This window comes from Thalassophryne amazonica, chromosome 11, assembly GCF_902500255.1.
Source record: "Thalassophryne amazonica chromosome 11, fThaAma1.1, whole genome shotgun sequence".
NCBI lineage: Eukaryota > Metazoa > Chordata > Actinopteri > Batrachoidiformes > Batrachoididae > Thalassophryne > Thalassophryne amazonica.
Genome location: NC_047113.1, coordinates 90,067,397 through 90,086,560, shown reverse-complemented (window position 1 = coordinate 90,086,560; position 19,164 = coordinate 90,067,397). Strand labels below are relative to the sequence as shown.

Below are 19,164 nucleotides of genomic sequence, written 5' to 3'. Positions count from 1 at the left end.
CACAGCATTATTTTTATTAAATATAACAATATGAGTGTAGGAATGACAATCCAGCTCTTCTGTTCACGTGGGGAGTCAATGTGCAGCGTTCACGGGTGATTCTTTAACTACGGGCACTATTGGCCTTGTAAATGTAATTTCCACCACACCATTGCCTTACAATATAAAGCGCCTTGGGGCAACTGTTTGTTGTGATTTGGCGCTATATACATGTGCTCTGATGTCACTGTTTATCTCCATAGAAACTACCCAAACAATCTTTCATACAAACTGTTTAAAGGGACATTACAGTGTTGTGGTGGAAATTACGGCAATAGTGTGGGACAACTACATTTTGTTTAAAAAAATCACAACAGTTGTATGACATTGAATACCCCAATTATGTTTTGATTATTTTACTGATATTTTATTCAGAGATATTTTAAAACATTAGAAAAAAATGTTTCTTTACCATTCATTTTTATCATTGAAGATCAAAAGTCTGGGTGTGGGACAAGCACAAAACGGCAATATTTGCATATAATGATGCTGAAAAAAAGGTAAAAAAAAAGTCATCATAGACTACTAGAACAAATTTCTTAACACACTTTTATTGTAAAGATAACTATAAAAGTGTGAAATTTCCCCTTTTTTCTGTTTTTCATACAATATGATCAAAGGACATAATAAGTGCCCGTAGTCTAAGAATCACCCTCACACGGATTGATCAATTTACTGCTCTGATTACACTTATATTTATTCCCCCATTTTATAGGATTATAGTTGTAGTACATGTTACTGATAAATATCTGTTAATGGGTCACTGTATAGCTATTGTACATAATTACACGGCATTCTGTGTTGTAACACCCACATTTGTCGCTTGCAGAATAAACATGTGAGCATTGCTTGCTGGCAAGTTGAGTAAAGAGTTCGGCACTCATTTATGCTCACACGTTTCACCCACGATGGCCAACATCAACTGCCCTGCACCAGGCTGCGGCGTCAGCTGGCCCAGTTCAACTCCTCCAGAAGTCCTCATCCGCCTCCTGGATATACACGCCAGCACAGCCCACCCTCCACTCAACAGCTACTGCCATTACGGCCTCTGCGGAGAAGGTGAAACGGCCCACTGTCTCAGCGGCTGGCTCTAGTGAGGAATTGTTCTACTTCCTGCAACGGTGGAATGACTATAAAGCGACCACACACCTTACTGGACAGGATATCGTTTACCAGCTCCTGGAATGTTGCGATGACTTGCTGAGGAAAGACCTCACCCGTACATTAGGCTCTCTCTCAAGCAGTGCCGAAGCCACAGTCCTTCAAAACATGAAAACGCTTGCTGTCCGCCAGGAGAACATCATGGTAGCTTGCGTCCAACTTCATAATATGCGACAGGACAGGGATGAACCTGTTGGAGCATTCGCTGCCCGCTTGAGAGGACAGGCTAGTGTATGCAATTTCTCAATTACATGCCCCAAACCTGGCTGCGCACAGGATGTGGACTATAGTGATGATATGATACGGGATGTACTGATACGTGGAATCTGTGATGATGAAATCCGTCTAGACATCCTTGGCCAATCTAATCAGAAATCAACATTAGAGGACACTATTCAAGCGATTGAGGCCAAGGAAAGTGGCAAGCGCTCGGCCGGGCGCCTCTTCAATAAAAAAAATGTTCAGAGGCCCTGAGTGGACAAACTGTTGCATGCAAGCATGCATGCATGTATGTGTGTATATATAGTAATTTGTAACTGAAAACTAACTGCAGATTTTTTTTTTTTTTTAGTAAAGGGCTGTTCAAAATCCATTCAACATATTGATAAAAAACTACATACCTGAAACAAGAAGTGTACTTATTTATTTTGACATTACCTTTGCAGTGTCACTTAAACTCAATCTTAACCAGGTAATCAAACCTTTCAAGTTAATTTTAAGTCTTTTTTTTCCTAATTTCCTGTTTTGTTTTTGTTTTGTTTTTCACAAGTGCTTAATACTGAAATCTTATCTTTTCAGGTCATGCAGAACAGTGTTCTCCGATGCAGTGGACCTGTAAGTACTGCACATTTGTTGCTAAAAAGAGGGGCTACTTTCTTAAGCATTACCGTTTAAAACATGGATTCCACACAAGGACATCTCCAGTCCCATGCCTGCATAAGGACTGCTTGTGCACATTCAAATCTTTTAATGCACTCCAAGTACACCTATCAACATGGCACTCTCAAAAAGATTCAGGCAAAGTCAGGGAAACTGCATTTCACTGTCAGTTGTGCAACTTTGTTGAGCTTTGAACAGAAGAAGACTTTTTTGCCCATTTGCGTCGACACCTTAAGCTTAGACAAATGGTTTCTTGTCCATATCAAGAATGTCACTTTCAGTGCAATGTTTATTCTACTTTCAATGCACACACGCAAAGAGCATCAGGCGCACAATGAGATGGCATTCAAACCTGAAATTGTTTCAGAAAATGTAGTTGAAGAACTTCCAACTAATGCAAGTGTTCAGCTGGAAGAGAGTGACCATGGACAGGATGACACTGACTGGGAAGTTGCTAAGCTAAAAGATGTGGAGGACTTACAGATTCAGTTGGAACACAATGTAGCTGCTCTTTTCCTGAAAATGTCATCAATTCTTAACATTTCTGAAACTGCCCAGCAAGAAGTCATAGAGCAGATCAACCAGATTTATTTATTATCAGAGCCATCACTACATTCTTCTATTCGAAGAATTCTACACACACATTGTGCAGATGTTGATAATGCTTTAGTGAATGAGATAGCTCAAGTGGTCACTGAGAATAATGTATTCCTCAGATTAACTTCTGATGGCGGATCATTGTCAACCGCTAACAAGAGAACATATATTTCGAGGGAATTCTCTTTGGTTATGCCAGTTGAGTTTGTCCTAGGAAATGACAAGCAGACAGTTGTGTACATATATCCCTATACTAAAAATGCTGCAAACATTGCTGAGCAATAGAGACATTTTGGAAAAGGCCATGTCACATGAGGCAGCTTTGTCAGAAGAATACAAATCTTACAGAGATGGTTCCCGCTTCAAAGACAATGCTTTTTTGAATGAGGAAGAATTCAGGATCGCTCTTTACCTGTATATTGATGACTTCGAGATGGCCAACCCCTTAGGAACCTCCAGAAAAAAGCACAAGCTTATTGCCGTCTACTGGGTACTTGGCAATTTACAACCTAAATATCGCTCCTCTCTTCATTCCATTCAACTTGCTCTGCTTTTCAAGGCCAGCAGCATCAAAGACCATGGTTATGGTGAAATTCTTCGCCCTCTTATTCAGGACCTTGTTTTTCTTGAGCAGCAAGGCATATATGTTGAACAGTTGGGAGCCACTGTTAAGGGCATGGTGTTATTTATTGCCGCAGACAATCTGGCTGCCCATTCTTTGGGAGGGTTCTTTGAAAGCTTCACAGCTAGCCAAGTGTGTCAGTTCTGTATGGCAAAGCGGGAGGAAATTCAGCACAAGGAAGTACAGACAGGCTATTTTCAACAAAGAACAAGAGAAAACCATGACAAACATGAGCAAGAGGCGTCACAGGATTCAACCAAGGCTCAAGAATATGGTGTGAAACGAAGCTGTCCGTTTAGTGAAAGCTTGCAACATTTTCATGTTGTTGATGGTTTCCCTCCAGACCTTTTGCACAATCTTCTAGAGGGGGTTGTTCCATTAGAATTGGCTTTGTGCTTAAAGGCTCTGATATCGCAGGGAATGATCTCCCTTGAGGCTCTGAATGATGCTATAAAACAGTTCCCATACACATTTTCCGACAGAAAAAACCAACCCCAGGTGATTCCAAAGACATTCTCCTCAAAGTCCATAATTGGCGGAAACGGTCACGAAAATTGGACTCTTCTCCGACTTCTGCCATTTCTGATTGGTCAACACATTCCGAAGGGCAATGAAACCTGGGAGGTTTTAATGACCTTAAAGGACAAGCTTTACAGAGGAATCCTTGTGCTTTCTTGATAGCAAAATCTCTGAGCATAGAGATTTGTTTCAGAACGTTTTCCCAGGTGAAAAGCTACGACCAAAGCACGATTACATTGAGCACTACCCTCAGCTAATTCGAACCTTTGGTCCTCTATCTGATGTTTGGAAGATGCGTTTTGAAGGAAAACACAAGTTCTTTAAAAAAAAAGCTGTGCATCACTCTCCCAGCTTTAAAAACATACCCCTCACTTTAGCAAACAAACATCAGAAAATGATGGCCTTCTGCTTCATCCTTTTTCAAGCCTCCCATTGAAATTCACAAATTGAAGTCTGTGATGGTTTCATCATTTCCAAAAAATGTGCAGAACTGGCTCAGTCAAAGGACCAATCCACTGAACACAGTACTTGTAGCATCCTCTGTCTGCATTGATGGCATTAGGTACAGTGCTGATATGGTAATTTCTGTGGGATCATGCTCAGGGCTCCCAGATTTCAGACAAATCACAAAGATTGTCGTAAACAACACAGACGTAGCATTTGTCTATAGACTGATGACCTCATGGTATGATGAGCATCTTAGAGCATATGAATTCTGTAGTGGCCATTTTACCACCTGCTCAGTCACCCAGTTATCTGAAATGAACGATGTTTTTCCTCTGTCACTTTACAGAGTTCATGGCAAACAGCTTGTTTCACTCAAGCGATACATATTGTGCTGAGTGGATTCAACACCTAAATGTTGCCTGTCTGAGATGAATTTCTCTCTTTTTTTTATTTACAGGAAGTGATATAGAAATGGAGCAAAGATTGATGCTGCGGGTTATCATAAATGATGACATACAGAAGATAATCTTAAATGAGAGACCCTATTCCATTGAGGAACTAAAGACACAGCTGAGGGATAAGCTGTCATTGCAGTATGACTTCACATTACAATACGAAGATCCAGACTTCAGTAATGCGCTCTGCAAATTGACTCAAATAGCAGATTTGCCTGAAAGAGCTACTCTGAAATTAATCCCACTTGTGACTCTTGAGTTGACATCCCAGTCTTCACCCACCGAGGAGTCAGACTGCAGCACAGTGGATACTGAGATCTTGTCACCTGCTGGGTGAACATCCTCACTAAGAAAACAGTGGCCCGAGTTCTTCGACATACCTAATTTCTCAGTGGATGTGGCATACAGACTGAGACAGGCAGATCTTTTGTTCATGAGAGATCGTGTCCCATTCACTCAATCACGAGACATGAAACATGACATACTTGAGAAGCTTGCTGAAACAATGTACAGTTTCAAGGCCTACCCTGATGATGACTTCAGCAGTGTTGCAAAATCACTGGTTAGCAAGCACCTCAGCCTCACTGAACCTGGTCCTAAGCCAGGATGGTATGGCTGGAAGAACAGCCTAAAATTCAAGATGGCCAACTATCGTACAAAACTGCGTAAAGCAGGATATGATGATGTAATGATCAATGGGGGTAAACAAAGTAAACGCAACCCAGAGGGACAATCATCCAGCAAGAATATCAAGCGGCCAAAAAGAGGTGAAGCCAATTATTTGCCTAACTTACCTAATAGACATGATGAAAACAGCCTTGAAAAAGCCAGGAAGATCATCAAAGAGGAAATGAAGAAAAGATACCCCGATGCCACTCTTGTCTCAAAAATGATGGACGAAACATTCTCACTGCGCAGAAGGGAGATAGTGGTACAAGAACCAGCTGTGCAGAGCATGATGGAACGATGGCCAGCACTTTTCATGGAGAGACAGGTAGGTGACTGTTTTTGAAAACTAGACTTGGTTTTTTTGAAAACTAGGAACATAAAACTGAAAAAATACAAGAAATAGTCTGAATATTTCATTTAATATTTATTTTTTCTCCAGTCGATTTAATATATTCAAGAAAAAAATAAGTTAAAAGTTCCAAAGATTTATGAAAAAATGATAAAGAACAAACTGTACTGTTCATAAAGAAAAAACTATGAACAGTACAATTTATTTTTTGAACTTTTTTTTTTTTTCAGTTGATTTATATTTAAAGTTCAAGGAAATCCACTGTTCAAAAGTTGAGCTTTAAAAAGTCCAATATATGCATAATGTTTCTAAACTAGGGAGGAGCTCGGAGTCGAGCCGCTGTTCCTCCACATCGAAAGGAGTCAGTTGAGGTGGCTCGGGCATCTTTTCCGGATGCCCCCTGGACGCCTCGCTGGAGAGGTGTTCTGGGTATGTCCCATTGGGAGGAGGCCCCGGGGAAGACCCAGGACATGCTGGAGGGACTACATCTCTCGGCTGGCTTGGGAACGCCTTGGGGTTCCCCCGGAGGAGCTGGGGGAGGTGTGTGTGGATCGGGAGGTCTGGGCGGCTTTGCTTGAGCTGCTGCCCCCGCGACCCGACTCCGGATAAAGCGGAAGAAAATGGATGGATGGATGGATGTTTCTAAACTAATTGTGTGCAATAATCGTGATGCTCGTATTGACAGAAATAATCGTGATTATGATTTTTGCCATGACCAAGCAGCTCTAATTCACCATTCATACAACAAAGTGTTTTATTTAATTCATAAGATTCATATGAAGGAAAATTTCTGAGGATGGCCCAGGCCTGACTTCCCCCATAAAAATTCCAGCAGATCAAATGTCAAAACACAATATATCAAAGCTATGAAGCTAGAAAGTTTAACACATTCGGTGGAATATTGAAATACATCATCCTCATGAAAAAATTGCTCTTGCAATAATTTTTCAAAATCTGTATGTGCACAAATGTTATTTGATTGAAAATAAAATGAGTAGTGATATATTATTTACACTAAGGCAAATTGAAAAATGCGAGGAAAGTCTGATTTTTTTTTTTTACATTTGTTTTTAAAATGTTTAAATGTTAAAAAATACAATAATAGAAGAGCATGCACAATAATACATAATAATACATACATAATAATACATACATATACAAAGGTTAAAAATTTGCTGAAAAATATTGTATTACGAGGAAAATTCAAGTATTAGGAGAAAATGCAGTTTATTGTGGGGAAAAAAAATTACGTTATGGGAAAGTGTTGGGATTATATGAGAGGTCGAAATCTAGGAAAGTAAAACTGAAAAAATACAAGAAATAGTCTGAATATTTAATGTTTTATCTCCAGTTGATTTAATATATTCAAGAAACACGTTATTAGTTATAAGTTTCAAAGATTTATGAGAGAAAAATGATCCAAGAAAAAACTATGAACAGTACAATTTATTTTTTGAACATTTTTTTTTAAGTTGACTTATATTTTAAGTTCAAGGAAATCAACTGTTCAAAAGTTGAGCTTTAAAAAGTTCAATATATGCATGATGTTTCTAATTATGACTTTTGCCATGATCAAGCAACTCTAATTCACCCTAGCTTCAAACATCAATATGTCAATCAATTAAATGGTGGTCAGCTTAAAGGTACAGTGTGTAAAATTCTCCCCCTAGGTGGCAGCATTTCACTTGATTCAATGGAGGGATAACATTAGGTGCTTGCAAGCGTGCAGTCAATCAAGCCAAGCCACCGGACCGCAGTTCATGTGGTGCTGGCTAAAGGTGCCACAGGTGTTTAAAGTTGTTTTTTTGTAACAAAGCAAACCGCGAGGAAATCTGGTTAAAAAAAAAAAAAAAAAAGGAAAAAAAAATCGGGAAATTATGATTAATATAGCCTAGTCGGGCACTATACCCCTCACCAAGATGGCGGCACTGGTAATGTGCGCCCTGCGGTCGCTCCATCACCATGTATGTTTATATTGTTTTTTATGGGTAAAAGTAATGGCAATGAAGGTTTTATTTCAACGATTGGGTATGATTTTATTCATTTTAATCAATAATTACAATAGATCGATTTTTTTTACACTTGTGTAGAAATATTACACACTGTACCTTTAATGTTGTTTTCCCTCTGCCTACTTCCACTCTCTGTTTTTCAGGTCTTTGCTGAGTTTAATCGCATCGCCAGCAAGAATCTTGAAGGGGACTTTTATGAAGCTCTTGACAAGCACGCGCCACGCTTCATCAATCTTTTCAAATACAAAAAAGGAACTGGGACAAAAACAGATAGACTTGATGCAGCACGTCATCTGGGTGGTAAGGATTCTGTTGTGTTTTTTCCAAATTTTGAGTAATTTACACTCCATCATGATGGGTGGCTGCAATGAACTTTAGGCCTCTTTCACACACTTTGCGTATCACTCAAGTGTTGTCACCATTGGGTATTCACACTGTCTACCTGTCTGCTGTGTTGCTGTTGAATGCTGCTGCTGATAGCACATTAGATAGAGACTGCATATGCACCTGAAAATCCTGCTTTTCACTCATATTCCTCAAACTAGTAGATATTATACAAGTGACTATATCCTGCTATGTCAATAGAGTGAATAATGTAATCTGATCATTTGACAATGAAAATAAAATAAAAACATTTTTGTCTTGATTCTGGCTCGGACAAGATGAGAGTCTCAGGAATTTGATGAATCCACCCAATTGTACGATTTTCTATTGGGTACTTAAAACCTAAAGCCCCATCTCTAATACAAGCCAGTAGTATTAGAGGAAATACAGAACAAAACACTTATTCTCCTAAACTCTCAAAATGCTACAAAGGTCTTAAATTACGAGGTCTGTCAGTAAAGTAACGGTCCTTTTTATTTTTTTCAAAAACTATATGGATTTCATTCATATGTTTTTACGTCAGACATGCATGAACCCTCAAGCGCATGCGTGAGTTTTTCCACGCCTGTCGGTGACGTCATTCGCCTGTGAGCACGCCTTGGGAAGGAGTGGTCCCGCCCCCTCGTCGGATTTTCATTGTCTGGAAATGGCGGAATTAAAAGGACTTTTTTCCATCAGAATTTTTTCAGAAGCTGTTAGAGACTGGCACCTGGAAACCATTCGAAAAATTTATCTGGCTTTCGGTGAAAATTTTACAGGCTTCACAGAGAATAAGGTCTGTTAGTACAGCTTTAAGGACCCCTTTAAGGACCCTCGGCGCGCCACACTCCGAGCTGCGACGACGCGGCACAAGCCACCGGACCATTTCTGAGCTGATGGCTCTGTGGAGACGAGACCGTCGTGTGCTCTTTCTCTGGTTATCACAAGAGCTAGACATCAGCCATTTCCCGGCAGATTTTACTTTTAACAAGAGATTTTGTCATGGAAAGCCGCGCGGAGGCTTTGCGCGTCACAACCGATTCGCTTTGGAAGCGAGACAAAGGAACACCTCCGTTTCTGCGTGTCAGAGGACAAGTTTGGACATGTCCAGCTCTCCACAATTTCACTGATACTTACTGGACTGGTAAGCATTGAAAGCCAAGATAGACATGACAAGAGAACCGACTGTCATGTCCCCACCTAATCACGTCCTCTCTGAGCGCAACCGGAACGAAAAGCCTACCCTGGGGACAACCTGGACAACCTACTTTTTTTGGCAATTCCTGCTCCTTCACCTTCTGTTGTGATAAGCGATATAGATGAGTGTCCATTTGACAAACATGTTAGCCTGAGCTAGCAGCCAGTCGTCAGTGTTCAGATGAGCAACCGTCGACTCCTTTTCTTTTTGTCCAGTTTTCTAGCCATGCTGTGAAATGCAAAAGGTGGAGTAATTCTGTCCCTTTTGGGCTGCTGTATCAACATGGCGGTGCACCATGGCAGCCTCCATGAGGGGGCGTGGCGGTACCCGCACTCCAGCCGGTTTATTTTAAACATTTAACACCTGACTGGACAAAGAGTGATTGGAAAACAGGAAGGGAGCCTTGATGTGAGCAGTATGAGTAAGACGCCCCCTAACAGAAGAGGGATAACATTTGAGGTGGGAGCTCAGCTGGAGGCCAGAGACAGCCTCAAAAACTGGTAAAGGTGACATCTGAACTTAAGATGCCAATGAAAGTACGAGGTCTGTTAGAAAAGTATCAGACCTTTTTGTTTTTTTCAAAAACCTGATGGATTTGAATCACGTGTGCTTGCATGAGCAAACCTTGAACCTTTGTGCGCATGCGTGATTTTTCTTCACGCCAGTCGGTTGCGTCATTTGCTTGTAAGCAGCCTTTGTGTGAGGATGGGTGGAGTCTCTCGTCGTTTTTTCTTTGCAAGGAAATGGCAGAACAACTGGAGCAGCGCGACTGCACCAAATTTTGCCAGAATCTGGGCGACAGCCAGGTGGAAACCATTCGGATTATTCAGATGGCTTTCGGTGACGATCCTCTGGGCATCACACAGATTAAGGAGCGGTACAACCGGTTTAAAGACATCTGCACAACGGTGGAGGGCACGCTGCGCTCCGATCAGCATCAACATGCTGACACGACCGGATCATTTCCAAAGTGAACGCTGTGGAGATGTGGGACCGTCGTGTGATTATCCGAGAAACTGCAGAAGAGGTGGACATCAGCACTTTATCGGCACATTCCACTGTGAATGAAGATTTTGCCATGAAAAGAGTGGCGGCGAAATTCATCGGCACGAAGCTGATGGCACAGCAACAGCGCCTCCGTATTGAAGTCTCACAGGACATGTTGTAACATGCCCAGCTCGTCAACCATTCGGAAAATTCAGACGGTTTTCGGTGGCTTTTCAGTCATGTGACTATCCGAGAAATTGTGGACAAGCTGGACATGTCAGGGCATGTCCTGTGAGACTTCAACACAGATGCGCTTTTGCTGCGCCATCAGCTTTGTGCCGATGAATTTCGCCGCCACTCTTTTCATGGCAAAATCAGACCTCATATGCAGCCAGCATAGAGAAGATTGACTATGAAGATGAAAAAGTACTGATCCATTACCGTCAGTGGAGCCACCGTTACGACGAGTGGTTTGATTGGACAAGTCCTTGCCATGTAGATATGAAGGGCTCATTGTTACCTTAAAAAAATCCATGGATTCCTTATTACATACACAAATGAAAAGATGCTTTTGAAGCTGTATTCCATATCTGCCAATAAACACTGATAAATCCTCCATTCTGCAGCTTTAAGTGCACGTAAATCAGGAGAAAAACAGCAGCGTGTGAACTGCAACAATGTCTTTGTCTGTGTTGTATGTTTTTGTGCAGTAATTGGGCTAACTGGATTTGTGTTTAGTGTAAGGAGCACATGCAGCCAGTGAAAAAGGCCCTGAAGTGTCTGGAGCAGCCTCCACACAAGGGCAGGTGTCTGCTGAGGATCGGAGACTGGATCACCGAGTGTCTTTGATCCTACAGCCACTTCAAAGACATCAAAGCATGACGGAGGTAAGATGATGGCTGGACATGGTCTTTGATGCAAATATTAAATTCTGGAATTTGGCGTGTTTGAAGAATGATGAACTGATTAAAGACAACGCTAACTGCTGCTCTCATATATGCTATTACAATTAGCGGACGCAGTTCTGGTTAATGCTAATGGCTAGTGGTTGATGCTAGCCATGTCTCTCGTGGCTGAAAATTCAAATATCGTCTTTTTAGTGTCTACTAAAGGTCGTTCCATTTTTGTTTCCTTCTGAAATGTTGAAACACTTAAACTCCAAAATTTTTACAAGTGGAAAATCTAGGAAATGAAATTGAGCATCAACTACAGTCAATGTCAAGTGTTAACTGACAGCATTAACGGGGATTATATAATGCCTAAATAGCAGGGGTGGTGGCCAAGTGGTTAATGCGCTTGGTTTCAGTTCAGAAGGCTCCGGGTTCAAATCCCACCCCTGCCACATTTCTCCATGTAATGTGGAGTTGCATCAGGAGGGGCATCCGGCGTAAAACCTGTGCCAATTCAACATGCAGATCCACCTTGGATTTGCTGTGGCGACCCCGAGTGCAAACAAGGGAGCAGCCGAAGAGACTTACTACATAATGCCTAAATAGATCCTTGTCATTTGATTGGTGGTTTTTCTGTCACGTGATATGGATTATTCGTCTCATTTGTCATTGTGTTCCACTGACAGCGTAAATTTTGGTTGTATACATTTTGTGCTATTGCACACCAGGACCACGTGCGCTTACACTAGGGGCGACAGCGCTTAGCTTGTTTTTGCACAGCACCAGGTACGGACCACATGGTCAGGATTGTTTTTGAACTATGACTGTTTTTTGCAAGCTGACTGGCAACAATTTTGAATTGGATTGTATATTGTGTTGGATGTAGGGGGGTTTTTTTGGACTGTTTCGAATCTCTTGACATCAAAGGACCAGCGACACACACTGAAATGTAAGTCTCTTTTCTCTTGTTTATAAATTAATAAAATATCAAATGACAAGGATCTATTTTAGGCGTAATATAAAACAAATAATGAATGTTTTTTTTCATGTGTGCAATGGAAGAATATTTCATTCTGGGAAAGATGGAATGTGCCGTTCAACGAGATGTGTTTTCTTTAAAACAGCCTATCAGAAGTTAAACGCACCATGGTGTCAAGACAATGTCTGATTTAAGAGTCAATACACAATGTGTAAATCCCACTTATAAATCTGGTAATTCCCTCAAAACGCTTCATCTGTTTCTTGAACTGATAGTGAAACTGTTTACTTATTTTCTTTGGCAGAAACATCTGGATTTTTGTGTCTGAATTCACCCCATTTGGACCATCAAGATGAAATAGAAAAGTGAATCTCGTAAAGAAAAGGTAAGTCGCTGCAGTCTGGAATCGTGAAAGCTGTCAGAAAACATGAAAGTGATCTGTTGTATTTTTTGCCAACTGTATAATTATAATTTGACACTTTCAGGTGAAGAAGCAACAGTCGAGTAAGAGTCAAGTCTCAAAACTCGTGCATCACCCTGGTCCGCCATGTTGCCATGGATACCTGACAGACACGTACAACATGGCGAACAGGCGGCACTTTGACAGTGTGATGTATGAGAGATTAAAGTACAGGGATGTTTTGAGAGGATGCAGTAGAATAACTTCACAAAAACCTTGTGTATCAAAGTGCAACTTGATACACAAAATCACCTCAATAACACTTCAGACAAGATAAGTGTTGGGTTTGTTTCAATTCTGATTATGCCACTAGGGGGCAGAATCTCAGTCCTACTGGATTGTGATAAAAGTCTCCATTGTAGATTGCACTTTGCTCAGATCTTGCATAAGTTCAAAGGTCAGGTGCAGGTTAGTGTCATTGTTGACTTGGTTTACTTCATAAAATGTCAGAAGATATTTCTAATGTCCATTATGTTCTCACGGAGCCAACGGCGGCTTTGTAACATTGGCGCTTGTGTCCGGCAGCATTGCTCTGTGTGTCCATCCTTAACTGAGCACTGGGTGGACACACAGGTGGGGGCGCTGCTTTGCCACGTATGAATAACTTGCTGATCAGTGGTTGATATTAAAAATAAATATGAATTAAAACTTATCCTGGATCAGGATCTGTTCAAAGTCTCATCAAATGTTCTGTGTCAAGACATACTTTTTGTTCATAAGATGTCATTAAAATCTGTTCGTGTTTTTGCAATATCCTGCTCACAAACACACAGGATGACCTTTTGTCTTTGGGGCACAAAAGGATCATTTTCATCTTCATAAAATAGAGAAAAACAGCAAATTCCCACAGTTTAGGAGCCAGTATGAGTCAATATTTTTATGTATAAATTCATCTACATGTTGATTGATTTTCTGTTGCTCACCTGAATAACTGTGTTTACTCGTATCACTTTAATTCCTTGTTTTCTGTGTGAGGTTTTGTAAACAGAAGAAACAATCATTGTGATTGTTGTTTCAGGAATGTCGACACCAAACGGCCACGCAGTGATGAATCCTGAATGACCACCAGCACAGAGAAGGAGCACTACAGGACTGTGCACAGACCAGAGGACCATGACAGACCCACACCCCCCCCAAACAGACCCTTACCCCCCCAAACAGCCTTCCTCCTCTGATGGACCCTCACTCCCCAAGTTTATTCTCATATGACTTCATTACCTAAAACAGTTGTATATTTGCTGATTTTTTTTTTCTTCTTCTTCTTTCCCCCTTGGGTCATGTGGTTATTTTTATTTTTATTTTTTTGTTTTTTGGGGGGGGGGGGGGGGGGTGTAGATGTGATTTTAACCAAAGCTTTCATTTCTTTTAGAATGAGGTAAAATATATTTTGACCTGTCAATTTAGGTAAATCTGTTTATTTATTTTCAGCCTCTTTTAAAGTCTTATGCTGTGTTCACACCGGGCGCAACGTGAGCGACAGCAGCGACATGTTGCCATGTAATCCCTATGGAACGACGCGTTTTGGCGCCAAGTCACGCAGCGCGACGCGATGGACACGAATGAAGCGACGCGAGTGAAGCAATTTTGAGCGATTGGCGCGTCTGTAGCACAATATTGCGTTGCGTCGCGTTGCGTCACGTCGCGTTGCCCTCCTCCCCAAGTTGGAAAATCTGAACTTTTTCGTCTCGTCGCGCCGCGATGACCAATCAGGGACTGAATATGTAGTGATGTGGAGATGTCTGGAGTTTGACTGAAGATGTGAACTTGTCCTGTCTCTGGTAGCAGCCTGTGAGCAGGACTTATGTCTCTTTTGTCCTTTATTTCACAATTATGACAGAGTTTTTGGAGCGAACAGCAGCGGGCAGCAGAGTTTCTTTCTCTTTTTATTTTACGTGCGCGTGCGAGCGAATCATCCATGGAGATTATTTTATTAAGTACACAGATGTATAATAAAGAAAATGGTGACTGGATTCTAAACACAATTATGACAGAGTTTTTTGGGAAAGAGTGAGGAGCAGCCCCGCAGCAAGCAGCAGAGTTTCTTTTTGTTTTTGTTTTTTTTAATTGTTTACATGTGCGCGGGTGAACGGGACAGGAGGTCCTCAAACTGGGTTCTGCAGAGGCGGAAGGACCACTGAAAGAGGCCGTCATCCAGACGCAGCTCCTGCAGCAAATAATGATACTCCCTGAATTGGGAACGTCTCATGACGTTTGTCAGCTTTCCACAACAACTCGCTCTGTGTGATCAAGGTCCGTCATGTTAACTTGACTGACAACCGGAGCCGGCGAGCGGAATGGAAGCTCCTCCTATTTGATGACGCACTGGGGCGAATTTTTGCAGCAAAAGCAGAGCGACACACCGGGCGAAGGAGTCGTGTCCATCGCCACACGACCCCTGCAAATTTGTAGCGTCTAATCGCGCCCGGTGTGAACGCGGCATACTTTTTAAGATAAATTTCAGACTCAAAATAAATAAATCAAAATAAAAACACCTTCAGTCTTTAATTCATGTTTCACAGAATTTACAAATTTGTTAGCATTGTGATTTAAATTTGTATGTGAGCCTTTGTAGCATGTAGTTTCTTGGTTTTCTTTTTCTTTATTTAATTTGTATTTGTTCTTAAGTAAAAGTTTACATTGTGAAAACATAATTTTCATTTTGTTGGGTTATTTCTAGTATTTCCTCTTTTCAGTATTTAGCACATTTACAAAAACAAGAATTTTGTTGTACAATTTTTTTTTATGTTGTCTCTTTGTAACTCAAGTTTAAAAAATAATTTTATGTTTAAAATATTTTTGCCTCCTGCCTGCGCTTATTTTTTTTTTTTTTTATTAAATATAAAAAGTGAGCTATAAAATAAAAATAAACAGAACCATAGCGGGTTGTAGAAGATTCAGATGATGATATAAGAGCTGTTCTGGAAGGCATGAGTCACGTTGTGGATCAGCGCAAGGGCGTAGGTTTGGTCTCAGCTTTGGTAGGGACAATACCACCCCCCCGCCCCCCTGCCTACCACCACCACCGCCTAACCCACTCATACCATTAGATGCACAAGTACAGCATAATACATAACATATGACGACATAATGCTGAATAATTTAACACTTTATTTACATTATTAAGTGTGTAGGCAGACAAACAAATAGCTTAAATAACAAAATTGCACCCAAAATCACGAATCTATTCTATAGGCCTACACCTGAGAGAACAAGACAACAAAAAAAATACTTGTGGAGCTAACAAAAAAAAAAAAGTTTCTGCAACCAAGATAATGCAGTTGTAGGTATCTGGCAACCTAATTTGCCAACAAAAAAAGGGCTTTACAATGATATATATGGTGTATTACGGTAAACGTAAGCCTGTGATGTCATAACGCAGAGGAAAAACGGAAGTTTCACACTAGTGCGCCGCTGATTCTCATTACCGTAAGTTCTCATGTAAGCCCTCACGCTGAAAAATTTCAACACTGACAGCAAGCCAAGAACCCGTGCTTTCCAACAGTGTGCTATATGTTGCATATATTACGGTAAAGTGCGTTCGGTGACTTTTGAAACGAGGGAAAAGTATGAAAAAAAGCGTAAAAGTGACAAAAGTACAGAGACAGACAGCAAACATAAATGTAGTAATTTTTTAGGAAAAGGCAGGGTGTTAGTGTCATTTGTGAAGGTGTGTTTGTGTGGGTGTGCAGTTTATTTTAAGTGTGGCGCACAGCATTGTTCGCAACCCCTCCCCCCCGCCCTTCTTGTTTTTCTGCACCGGAGCAGTGTTGCCAGATATGAAATACGAAACTATCGTACCAAAACCTCAAAATTATCGTATTTTGGGAGAAATTATCGTACACAAACAAAACGCATACAACGTAGCTATTTTAGCGTTTTTTTTAATTTACAAAGAATTTTATGTCACATTTTTAAACAGTAATTATAGTAATGGGGAAACTATGGCACAACAAGAACACAAATGCACTACCAGACTAGAAAGATTTTTTTTTTCTGTGAAGGGACACAAACGTGTTAATTACCAGACTAGAAAGAGTCGAATTCAACCTCGAGGTCGCTGTCGTCATCCGATGCCACTTGTGCAGATTTTGTTGAACACAGAAACAAATGTTGATACCTCCATAAGGAACTTTAACTTTTTTTATTCTTCTTGTATATCTCTTTGCTCTTGTGTTTTGTTCGTTTGTTATTGCATTTGTTGACATAAAGTTTCGAAAAAAAAAAAAAGATGTTGGTTGGGGAATCTTCCTGTCCTGCAGAGATTGGATGGAACTCATTACTTTGTATGGAGAGGGGGCGGGCTTTCAAATGACTGTCCCGGTCGCCCAAAGCCAGCATTTGATGCCGCCTGAGTGCAACACCTGCAAAATGATTCTTGGGTGTCAGAGAGAGATGCGTGTTTGGGCAGCCAACTGAAATTATCGTACATATTGGATTTTTTTTCCCATTATTGATCGTACAGAGGGCAAAACTATCGTACAAATACGATAATTATCGTACATCTGGCAACACTGCACCGGAGCCACCCATCCTCTGCGCTCTGGGACCTCCCACTTTACAAATGAAGCACTGCCTGCCACGAGATGCGCTTTGTTTACGTCCATGTGAGAAGAACGTGAGCTAATGAAATTGCAACATGGGTAACCCTGTCACTCTGGCACGTCGAAAACACAAAACGTGACGACTAAAATTATAGTATCGAGTTCGCAAAAAAATAGTGAATGATTTTGTTATATAAACAAAAATGCTAAATATTGGTACGGGACTATTTTGCCATCCCAAAATATTGGTTGTGACTTGTCCCTATGGTCCATATGCAAACCTACGCCCCTGGATCAGCGTCAGGGCAGCACCTGTTGAAATAAACCCACGAGGAGTCGATGTGCAGCGTTCACATGGACTGATCAATTTACTGCTCTCATTATATATTCAATCATCTTTACACTGATATTTATTACCCATTTTGACAGTTTTGTGTTAGAAATCAGTATATATGGTTTAGTAATGTAATACAGCGATACAGCAGCCACCAGCACTTTTTTCAGGCCTCTTGTGCACCCCTACGATATTTGTGTCTCCTGCACCCGCCTGAACCTGGAGGGCGGTGGCAGGAAGCTGATAGCCGATAAATCCAAAATTTTCTGTTGAAATGCAAAATTTTCTGTTCCTAATGTGCGGTGCATATTACTTCACGTTTCATATTGGAGGAACATGCATTAAACTGCAGGAATATTTGATGATTTCTGTGTAGGCTCTCAGTTGTCCAGGTGGTTTCCATAGTAGAGAAGCTTGAATCTTCGACTGGACTGGGTTGCTTGACGCGAGGACGTTTCTGTTCAAATCGCAGAAGCTTCCTCAGCTAAAATTCTTGCTCTGGAAGTCTGACTTCTGTCTGACTCTTGTAGAGAAGAATAAAACAGAAGCCAACAAAAGCTGGAGTTTTAAACCTAACCATACCCCTCCTACTGAGAGGCAGACTGCTATAGGCTAGTGACTAAACAATAGCTCTAATTAGCAACTATTGTGCTCTAGTTAGCACACCTAATGACAGGACAGCTGTCCCTCTAATGATGGTATGGATGCCTTTCTGATGGCTCCCTTGATGATGTAAATGACTCATTACCATGAACAAAAGTCTGAAACTTCTTTGACCTGAGTACCCCATTGTAAACAGGGGATAAAGTGTGTCTCAGACCCCCTCCCCGGTTAAGGCTGGGTTTCAAACGTTTCACAAAGAATGCCTCCTTGACCCCTCTCTGAGGGGTCAAGGAGGCATTCTTTGAAGGAAGGATGAATGATGAAGGAGAAAGATTTCTGGAGTGTGTTAGATGAGGTGGTGGAGAGTGTGCCCAAGTATGAAAGAGTGGTGATAGGAGCAGACTTCAATGTGCATGTTGGTGAAGGGAACAGAGGTGATGAGGAAGTAATGGGTAGATATGGTATCAAGGATAGGAATGGGGAAGGACAGATGGTAGATGATTTTGCAAAAAGGATGGAAATGGCTGTGGTGAATACCTACTTTAAGAAAAGGGAGGAGCACAGGGTAACATATAAGAGTGGAGGAAGGTGCACACAGGTGGACTACATTCTTAATAGGAGATGCAAGCTAAAAGAAATCACAGACTGTAAGGTGGTAGCAGGAGAGAGTCACTAGACAGCATAGGATGGTTGTTTGTAGGATGAGTTTAGAGGTAAAGAAGAAGAAGAGAGTGAGAGCTCAACAAAGGATCAGATGGTGGAAGCTGAAGGAGGAAGACTGTTGTGTGAAATTTAGCGAGCAGGTGAGAGAAGCACTGGTTGGAGGGGAAGCAATTTTGGACAACTGGAAAAGTACTGCAGATGTGGTGAGGGAGACAGCTAGGACAGTACTGGGTATGACATCTGGACAGTGGAAGGAAGACAAGGAGACTTGGTGGAATGAAGAGGTCCAGGAAAGCATAAGGAGAAAGAGGTTGGCGAAAAAGTTTTGGGTTAGTCGGCGAGATGAAGAAAGTAGACAGGAGTACAAGGAGATGCGGCGTAAGGCGAAAAGAGAAGT

General features: G+C 41.2%; 1 protein-coding gene across 1 annotated transcript; it reads left to right on the top strand.

Moving 5' to 3' along the window:
- The first annotated feature begins 4,796 nt into the window (after positions 1-4,796).
- LOC117520189 lies at positions 4,797-13,781 on the top strand. The gene is made up of 5 exons (XM_034181506.1): positions 4,797-5,713; positions 7,893-8,049; positions 11,036-11,184; positions 12,471-12,551; positions 13,645-13,781. Exons 1-3 carry the CDS (start codon positions 5,153-5,155, stop codon positions 11,038-11,040), a joined length of 723 nt encoding a protein of 240 aa, XP_034037397.1. The 5' UTR covers positions 4,797-5,152; the 3' UTR covers positions 11,041-11,184; positions 12,471-12,551; positions 13,645-13,781.
- The last annotated feature ends 5,383 nt before the right edge of the window (positions 13,782-19,164 follow it).

Excerpts from the sequence above, each read along its gene's own strand:
- LOC117520189 (XM_034181506.1), top strand. The coding sequence starts at position 5,153 with ATGAGAGATCGTGTCCCATTCACTCAATCACGAGACATGAAACATGAC. Across the intron at positions 5,714-7,892 it reads CACTTTTCATGGAGAGACAG|GTCTTTGCTGAGTTTAATCG; the intron begins GTAGGTGACTGT and ends TCTGTTTTTCAG.